This window comes from Limulus polyphemus, unplaced genomic scaffold, assembly GCF_000517525.1.
Source record: "Limulus polyphemus unplaced genomic scaffold, Limulus_polyphemus-2.1.2 Scaffold621, whole genome shotgun sequence".
NCBI classification, from domain to species: domain Eukaryota; kingdom Metazoa; phylum Arthropoda; class Merostomata; order Xiphosura; family Limulidae; genus Limulus; species Limulus polyphemus.
Genome location: NW_013666231.1, coordinates 35,192 through 45,768, shown reverse-complemented (window position 1 = coordinate 45,768; position 10,577 = coordinate 35,192). Strand labels below are relative to the sequence as shown.

General features: G+C 32.2%; 1 protein-coding gene across 4 annotated transcripts in view; it reads right to left on the bottom strand.

The window, feature by feature from the left end:
• LOC106459515 (nucleolar MIF4G domain-containing protein 1-like) overlaps positions 1-10,255 on the bottom strand; it is a 57,091-nt gene extending 46,836 nt beyond the window's left edge. For all 4 annotated transcript variants that reach the window (XM_022386024.1, XM_022386023.1, XM_013919142.2 and 1 more), the window contains exons 1-4: positions 9,685-10,255; positions 8,298-8,426; positions 3,258-3,399; positions 451-1,363 (exon numbers count right to left, since the gene is read on the bottom strand). In XM_022386024.1, coding sequence (XP_022241732.1) covers positions 451-1,363; positions 3,258-3,399; positions 8,298-8,426; positions 9,685-10,125 — 1,625 coding nt within the window. In that variant the 5' untranslated portion in view covers positions 10,126-10,255. The remainder of the gene's footprint in view (positions 1-450; positions 1,364-3,257; positions 3,400-8,297; positions 8,427-9,684) is intronic.
• Between the last annotated feature and the right edge of the window lie 322 nt (positions 10,256-10,577).

Genomic DNA, 10,577 nt, shown 5'->3' with positions numbered 1-10,577 from the left:
TAGTATAGTAGACGCACTAGTATATATATATATATATATATATATATATATATATATATATATAAACGAGAAAAAAAAAAAAAAAAGGAATGTCCCCTATTACATAGTTTTTGTTTTTTTTTTATCTCCTGTCATGGGCAAAAATCTCCAAACAAAATAGCCCAAGTATAGTTTCCAGTTACCATTCAAAAATTAAAGTAATTGAGCCAGCCAATTCCAGATGATGGATACTAACACACAAACACAATGGTCTACTTTTTTATAGTATGATTATATGACCAGTAAACAATAAACAGTAAAAATGATGGAATGAAAAGACCAATCACACAAGAACCTGCAAGAAAAAGGATATGAAAATTCTTTTTAGCAGACCTGATACATGCATGTAAAAAAAAAATCTTGAAGTACTCTCATAATATACAACAGCATAGAAATACATATTAACTCTACCTGTTTAAAAGTCCTTTCACCTGTTTTCTTAGTCTTTCTAGTTCTTTTTTCTTCTTTTCATCTTCCGTTTTAGCTGGAAGTCTCTTGGCAGGAGGAACATACTTTGTATCTGTCTGAAATTTACCGAGTTTTATAACATTTCCTTGTTTGTCTCTTAGTCGACCATAAATGTCTTCCCAATAATCATTCTTTTCACTTTTATCAACTGAAGAATTTTCATTATTGTGATCTTCACTGCTATTCAGTTCTTCATCTGAATTAATTTTTTTTACTTTCTTTATTAATGGCTCAGGAGAGCTCTCATTATGCCTCTTCTTTCCTTTTCCAGTTGCTTTAGTTGTATCTGTGGTGTAATTTTCTTCATTCTCACTCACTGAATCATGACAATTTTCTTGTCTCAGTATTATTTCTTTTTTTTCAGCTAATATTGAAACCTTTTCATTTTCTACTTCATACTCTTTTGTTCCGTACAATTCCGTACATTTGTTCCGTACAAGCTTTTCTTCTTCTGTAAGACCTAAATTATCTGCCCAATTAACACACTTTTTCTTTTTTGGGGCTTTCTTTTCACTGAGATCATTACAATTTTCATAAAGTGAATGTTTCTCATATTGTACATGAAAATAGTCAGTGTTATCTTGACCAGCAGAAATATTCTGATCATTGTCATTATCGCTAATGTTAGGTTCACTATGAAAATTACTTACAAAATCATCTTCATGCCTAATATTTGTATCTTTTAAACTTTTGGCTTTCTTTGACTGTTTTGAAAACTCTTCAGTACTTTCTTTCATGCTACCAGTTGTTTTTTTTCCAAGAGCTAGAGCTAAGTCATCCTCAAGCTCAGAGTCCATGTCACTAAGTTCTTTGGTAAATGATGCATCTTCAGGATTATCAATGACTTCTAATATATCTTGAACAATCATTAAAGATTAAGCTACAAAAACATATTAAACCTTAGACATATCTAAGCTATCTATATATACAAAAAAAGAGAGAAATACACAGACACACATAATAATACATGTCACCAACATTTATGATAAGTAAACAATATGAAAGTTAATTACCCTTTGGCATAAATGGTTCATAATGAATATTATATTGATATCAAATATTAACTTATTGGATCAAACAAACTTTGTATCTTGTGAAAAAAATTAAAATCTTAATCTTGTAATCATCTGTGTATTTATTTATGTATAGAATTAAAAATCTAATCTTTGTTCCATGGAAATTGTCAGTATCAAGATCGCAATGAATACTAATCTTTCTCAAAATCCAATTCATTTGAAAAGGATTTTGTTTGAATAGAAGTACAGTTAATTAGCATATCTTATCAGTGTAAGTAATACAGTAAAAGGTCACAAGTGAAATAAAAAATATATATTTCTTCTTTCACAGCCAATCAAGTAACTCTTGAGTGTTATAGCTTACATTAAATTTAATTAATCAATAATTTCCTAACACATCCTGTTGTGATAGGTTCAACAAAAACTTTATTTTCATGTGCTTTTCAAATATCTCTAATTATGTGTATGTGGTTAATTATTACAAAAGGATACATATTTTTCACATTATTAGTAAAATGCCCATATAACAATAGTTTTTCAACGTGTATGCTTTACATGTGGGTTCAATGAGGACTGCTCTTTATTCAGACAGACTGTTAGTCCAACATATCAATATTAACTGAAATATAGAGACACCCCAAAAGTAAATAGACACCATGATATTTATTCAATAGTCATTTAATTAAGAAAGGCATACAACAGCTCCCATGGCCAAGTCAGTCACCTGATATGAACCCCATCGAGCATGTCTGGGCCATACTTGCTTGAGCAGTGAGAAGAAGTTCCAGAAAACCAGCATCCCGTGGAGTGCTACTTGATGTTTTGCGTGCAGCCTGGGTCAAGATCCTACAGGAGAAAATTGTAGAACTCATCGATTCCATGCCAGAACGAGTCAAAGCACTGAAAAATGCTAGTGGCAAATCAAATAAGTACTGATGCACATTTGTAAACATTTTTATCAAGTTAATAATGTGAGATAAATAACTATTGAAAGAAATCATGGTGTATATTTACTTTTGAGATGTCTCTGTAGTGCTTCTGATTTGCAGTGTTTATTTTTAGCTGTTTTAGTTTTATTTAGATATCTTAAAATTGATAATTTTTTGGAGTTTTCAACTTTAATATTATAATGAGTATACTAATATACTCTACATACTAATTTCTCTTATGGGAGCAATAACAGGTACAAAACATAGTTCTATTTATGTTAAAGCTTTGAAAGAACATCTAAAATTTTATATGACATTATAAAATAAACTTACCACTAATGGATAAGACATGTCCCTTTTCCTTCAGAGTGATATACCCATGCTATCTGGTACATATGAAAAGGGTTAAATCTCACAAGTACAGTGACTTGGGAAAGTGGGGACATTAATATAAACTGAATAATCATTCCTGGTGTTTATTGGAGAAACACAAGTTTCTCTTTATTTTGTATCAGGGATGTTTTATCAGTGTTTATTGGTTAAAACCTAAAATAAGAAGCACTACTGATATACAGCATCAGGACACCAGTGTGAGCATTCCTGGTTTTGGTAAGATTCACAAGCTATAGAGGCCACAATAACAGAAAATTTGTGTATTTGGCTGTTGCTGCCTGTCACCAGCTACAACAACATGGGCTGTTGTAACACATACATGCTGTCAGTTCTAATATAATTAAATATTTATACACTTAAACTGAGAAAAATTTAAAGCAAGATTTAAAAAAGTAGAGGAAAAAAAGGATACAGTCCAAGCCTTCATCAACAAAAGATTTGGGCAGTTTTTTACTTTTCCTACGATTTAAATGAATTTTTTTTTCCAGTTGTTTAATCAACCTATCTTCTTCCTTATTAGCTTCTAACAATTGCAGTTTTCGCACTTCTTCTACCTATAGTTATTAAAAATGTTGTGTACATGCATTATTTTGAAACAAAGTAAAATTAAAGCTATTTCGAAAGTAAAATACTGTTCAAAATTGTATTACTTCAAGTGGATTCACTTTTAAACTGGATAACAGATGTAATATACCATTAAATCCATTTTCACTTAAAAAAAAAGGAAAACAGAATGAAATCTTAATATTAGCAGTTTTTAATGCTTGATGATTAACACTTCTACTCCTTCAATATCCACTCTATTACAGTGATTCACAAACTAGTACAATTCTTACTGTAACTACTGCACTATATGTACATTTTTATACTAAAAGAACCTTCAAGCCAGTTTTATTTTGACCAATCAAAGATTACTAGACGTGCGGAAAAAGGGCAGCCTGCAATAATCAATGTGAGAACCACTATAAATCATTTTTCTTTGATAGGGTATTTTTAAATATGGCACTGCTTTGATACATAATAATTATTATTATTATTGTAGGCTATGTTTATTATTAATTTAGGTCTTTTTATTGTTTTACCAAAGGAAGGTTTGATAAGAAAGGCATTGCTTCATAACTAAAGCTTTTTGAAAGTTGAGAGAAATTTGAACAAAAAATACCAGTAGGATTAGAACTAGTGAATTCGATTATTTAGTTAAGTAATTTGTGTTTGACTGGTTATTGAATTAGTTTGTCTGTTCCAATTAATTACATTTTGTGAATATTGAGTAGGGCTGGGTTGATTTAATTGATTAGTGAACAGCAATTACAACAATTAGTGCAATGTAAACTAACTTATTAATTGACTAATGTCAAGAAGATAATCAACTAATCCAGATTAGTATTTCTGATAATTAATGTCCAATCATTCCAACAACCCAAGTCATTGAAATATTCATATAGTAGAAATGGCCAACATGGATATTAATTTTTTTTTATTTAAAACACAAAATAAGTAATAACATTTCACTTCCTTCAGTCATCATCTTAACCTAATAATGACCTAAGGAGGTTTCTAATAGCCATATCAACTATCTTTACTATGTATATATACATATTTACTTCAAGTTAGTTCCTCATCTTCATGAATTAATTGAAATATTATCATTATGCTTGTCTCTGGTTAAGTATAAAGACAGATCATGCAAAGGAGGCCCACTCATGATTTGAGTCAGATTCACATTGATGCTAAACTTGCTCACCCTATCTTTGTTATTATAAAAATGCTGCTGTTATTTATATTAATCTGCCAATCATCTCACTACTTAAGTTTGAAATAAAGTGCAAATTTGCTGTTTATTACAGTATCATGTTTCTAACTTATACCTGTATTTTTAAATGTTCATTGCTGTATAAGCAGGCACAATCTGGGGAAGGGGTCCAAGAGGCCTGTACCCCATACCCCTACTTTCCTGAAATTAATAACTATTATTCAATGTTATATAAATATGCACAGATCTAACAGGGGGCCAAACCCCCCTATTTTTTCAGAAATTAATAAAAAGCAGATAGATATCTTTACACTACCATAGAGTATCAAAACGAAATATTAAGTGTCTTTATTTCATCTGATTCGACTATTAATTACCATAAAAACTTTTCTGAAGTTTTCTCAAATCAACACAGTAATCCATTAAGGCCTCAACTATTAATTGATTATTTCTAAGCTAATATGATAATATGACCATCATTTATACTTTACAACAGTAAATTTTTGAACCTCAGTTATTTTTCCAGTTGTTCTAACAATGTTTCTAGACTTCAGAGATTTGTTTTAATCAAAATTAGTATTTTTACTGCACCTGCAACTCTTATAACATGTAAGCTTGTTACACAATGGACTTTTCATATTGTTGATGTCTGAAATAAGCATGAATGCAAACAGTATGACTGTGTAAGGACATTAAAACACTTTTTTAAAACAAGCATCCTGTTTACTAATGTTATATATTATTTCTAAATGCAATTATAAACAAACTACTTCACTTTAATTACAAAATCTGAAAAAGTTTGTTTTTAACTGTTATTGTTATATCAATCACATTACTAGAATTAAAGATATAAGCTTTGAATTAATTGAATTATAACATGACCAAGCTAATTATTTACAGATTATATATTAACACTATTTTAACTTTAACATATAGCTGTATTTAGATCACTTTAGGAATGTGTGTTCAACATTGGTTAATCCAAAATACCATATTATTAATTATAGTGGATGTATCTTCATGTAAAAATACTGAAAATTTGGTTAAAGTGTTACACATTTAACTTTTAAAAAGTTAACTGGTATTATGCTATCATTGTAAAAGTGTAACATTACTACAGCTAGCATAGAGAAGTTAACTGTTTTTACTTCTTAAAAGAATAACACTGTATCATCTGGATACTTTCTAGTTTTATTATTATTCATTTGCTAATGGTTTTAAAACAGAAAAATAAAGTGATAACTCTCAAAAGTGTCATTTTACAAGATAAACTGATGTTATTCTATTTTCTATGTTGTTTAATTTTCAACTTAGTCTACTTGAAGAATGTCCAAAATACTGTTTTTTTTACTTTGGCTAAGTTACATATTTGCCTAATAAATAAAATGAGTCATGATTACTAGCAAATGTACTTGTTTCATGCACAGTGAAAGCCTTACAAGTTGTTTTTTTTTCCAAAATATGCGAGTGACAACATAAGTCGTGTGGTTGTTTGGTGTTTTATGGCACAAAGCAACTAGGCTATTTGTGCCAAACAATTGATAAAAACAGTAAAAGTAAATTGTAATAAAATTTAAAAATACAGCGAGTTAAAAACCAAAATATGTCCAAAATTCAGATAAAAGATTTATATACAATTAAAAAGGACAATTGTTCTTAAAAAATTAAAATATAATCAAGTTGGACAGTGTCACCATCGACAATGACACTGTCCAATGTCAGGGGTAAACCCTGACAAAACATGTGTCGAAAATAGTGCCGCTGCTCACGGTTGTAATGACGGCACAACATTAAAATGTGGGCTATTGTGTCTTGAGTGTCGCAAAGGCTATACATATATGGGTCAATACCAGATAAAGAAAACAATGAACTAAAAAAACTGTGACCAATGCTTAGCCTTGCCAGGACAACTTCCTCCTTCTGATCCTTACAGAAGCAAGACAGCCAAAGAGCAACACAAGGCTTGATCTGAAAAAGCTTGTTATGATGTTGCTCACCCCAAGTCGACTGCCAACTGGCATGAAGCCGTGCCTTTAAAACAGGACTGTAGTCCATGTATGGGACAGGCACGGCTGTCATGGCACTAGAGCAGACAGACTTAGCTGCAGTATCAGAGAGCCTGTTCCCGTTAATACCGACTTGGCCAGGATGGAAACGGAAGATAGAGAAAAATGGGCCAGTCATTGTTGAATATCGACAATAAAAGGGTGAGAACTAACGTTAAGCAATTCCAGGGCCAGTAGAGAGTTAAGAGAATCAGTGTAAATAGTACAATCACTGTACTGCATAGCTTCTACATGATCCAAGGCAAAATAAATAGCATACAACTCGGCAGTGAACACAAAAACTGTAGAGGGGATCCTGCAAGCAACTACCGAGCCACAGCAAACCATGGCCTACAGAGTCACCAGAGTTTGAACCATCCGTGTAACTAGGAAAAGAAGAATGGCTCAAAAGATGTTCACCAAAAAAGAAGATGGTACTTCCAATCGGGAGTATCCGTCTACCTCAGATGACTCAGGGAAAGGTCACAGGCATGATAATAAGCCATGGCAGAATGGGCTGATCATTGGAGACAGCAACGTCATCCAATGCCAAACCCAACTGTGCCAGTTGTGCCCAGGTACGAAGGCAAAAGGGAGGAATGGCAGACCATCTGTTCTGAAAGAGCATGGCCCACTGAGGAAGAAAGACAAAATCCCAGATGGAATGCTGTGGTAAGGATCGAAGCTTGGTAGCATATTGTAGAGAAAGTTGCAAATGACATTGTACAAACTATGGACTGGAGAAGTGTGAAAAGCCCCAGTGCAGGGCCAAAGCCCTAGATGGTGAACGAGGTCCAGCATCTTGAAGGCCGAGATCCTGGCAGAACCATAGACCCATAGTCCAGTTTGGATCGAATCAGGGCATGATAGATCCTGAGCATAGAACATTGATCTGCTCTGTAAGAGGTGGAAGAGAGGGCATGGAGGATGTTCAGAGCCCTTGCACACTTGACACGCAGCTGCTTGATGTGTGGAATGAAGTAAGCTTTGCCTCAGGGACCACACGAATAACAACATTGCTGAGATGGAGACCCCGTTGGCGGCAAAAATGCATGCAAATGGTTTTGGAAAAGGAAAATGTAAAACTATTTACAGTGGTCCACGTCAACAAGCGATTGAGGGCAGTCTGAAGCTGCCACTCAATAAACCTCATGTTCGACGACTGACACGAGATGTGGAAGTCGTTGATAGAGCCAATTTGCAACAGTTGGAGGAAGGTGAGAAGTGATAGCATTAATTTTAACACTAAAAAGTGTGACACTTGAGACACAGTCCTGAGGGACTCCAAGTTCCTGCGGAAAGGAACGGGAAAGAGTTGAACCCACACAGAATTTAAGTCACCTGTCCAGTAAAAAGTTCTGAATAAAAATGGGTAAATGGTCACACAACCCACAGGAGTAGAGGTCCTGCAAAATGCTATACCTCCATGTAGTGTCATAAGCCTTCTCAGGATGAAAGAACACGTTATTTAGCTTCTATTAACCAAGAAACCACACACTTCTTATTTTTAGGATATTTAGAATTTTTACCCACCCAACCTAGCATGTAACATTTAATGTGCCTTGGATTATTTAGCAATATAATTTTAAGGCACTGAACCATTAACATCTTACAATATAATTCTATTAAACTTTGTTTTCAAATGAAAACTTACAGTTTTGTAAGTTTTCTTTCTTTTCCTTGTTTTAATACTTGTGTTCTTTGTAGATAAATTCTGTTCAACATTTGATTCCTTGGAAATACTGACATCCTCCCTTTGGCTTGAGTTATTTGTTCCAGGTTCCTGTGAAAATAATGTCAAAAACTACATTTCATGGCTAATACATCAAAACAATATTGAAACAGTAAATATGCATCTACATTAATAAATACTTTATTTTAAAAATCAACAAATGTTAACATGCCAGGATGTATTTCAAATATCAAAAGACTATAAGCACTACAAGCATATCAGTAAAGAAAATGCTTACAAACTCATAATTTTAAAATTAAGTAACTCAACATCACTTATGCTATCACACATATTTATCTACTACAAACAAAGAACATTATCTAGATTAAACAAACAAGTTCAAAAATTTAAACAAGTCTGAAACTTAACATGATTGATGTCATTAAACATATTTATTCACTACAAACAAAGGACATTATCTAAACCAAGCATTCAAGTTCAAGTCAGTCTGAAACTTATAAGTTTGAAGTTATACAATTTTTCATTTTTAAATACAAGTGTTCTAAATAAATTATTCTGCAATTGTTATTACTAATAACTTATTAGATACAGTATATTCATCATTACAAAATTTTGTGGACATGGCTCATTCTCTTTTTGATCAATCAAAAATCAAAAAGTCCTTAACACAAACTATTACCAAAGAATAAGTTTTATTGTTGGTTGACCCCAAAATAGGCTTTTATGCTTAGGTACAAGTAAACATTATACATTTACAATTGAAAGCATAGCATGTCATTGTATAATAGCCATATTTTAAAGCAATGATAACTCTGTTTTCACACATTTTCCCCAAAATAGCAAACTAACAGGCTATGCCCACAGACATAAATGTCCACTTTTATGCTTCTCAGTTGCAGTAGTCACATAACTATCATGTACCCTATATGTTACAGTACTTGCACAAAGATATATGTCTGTTAGGGCACAAATCACATTTCAAGGTGTAATATCTTAAGACATGACATAGGTACTTAAGATATTCATCAAACTATTTATGCACTTCAAGTTTAACATTATAAATTGTTGTTGAATTTATTACTAATAGTACTTTTTTGGGAGTTTGGTTGGAAAATGATATTTTTCATTCACTAAATCATAACTATTTACCTTAGGATTTCTTATTTTGTTCATACACATATGTACATTACATCAAGTGCATCAAATAAGTTTTATTGTGAAATGTTTGATGATTTTTAAACTAATTCTGAGCCAAAATTTTGGAGTTAAAACTTAAACCTATGTGGCTATGCCATTATGTACCGTGTTTGTTAAAAATGCAAAAATTGAACACAAATATGCTACCTACTTCCACATCATCCTGCGAGTTTTTATCTGGAGCCATACTCTTGTTTCTATTCATAAAATATGACCGTCTTTTTGACTTCTGGTCAAGTCTTTTCTGTTTTCGATCTTCCTTCCGTGATAACACACGAGTTTTAAAATTAAAGGAATTTGCTTCTTTAATACCTTGCCCTCGCTTTCTGCCAGTATTACTACTCATAAAACTTGTTTGTTTTAAAAAATCATACTCAGCATCATCTTTAGAAATAAACCGAGGAGATGAATTTGGAATTTTCCCTAAATAATCAGTTCCCCTAATACTTATATTACTATTACTAGGCCTAGCCGGATCGTTGACATTGCCCGATGACAAATTTGCATCAATTTCTGTATTTTGTAATGAAAAATAATTCAAAACTTCCGTCCGGTAGCGATAAAGAGGAGTCTTAATTTTCTTTTTGGCCATTACTGTAATACTTATTGCCTAAATCTCAATACATTAAAAGTAGATTGGTTTTCTCCTAACATGAGTTCTTTCTAAAAACAAACACTTTCTCGCCCGTCCACAACGCTAAACCTGAAATACTTTGTGAAATAAATTACGCTAATTACACGTGGGATAAACGCCTTCTACAGTGTTTCTGTGTCAAAATTTATTTTATTAAATTTGATTTTATTGTACCTTTTGGTATCAGATATATTTAAGTTACTGTTCTTTCTCACTTACCTCTAAGCAAAAGTACTTCTTTAATATAAATGCTAGTTTGTAAAATTGAATAGTAAATATATGCTTTGTGTAGAATTTAAATGTCCTTTTCCATAATAATCTGATCATGAATAGGTATATTTAGAAGAATAGATGTTTTTTACTTAATAGTGGGATCAATGTCCTTTGGCTACTGTGCTTGTTCTTAGAAG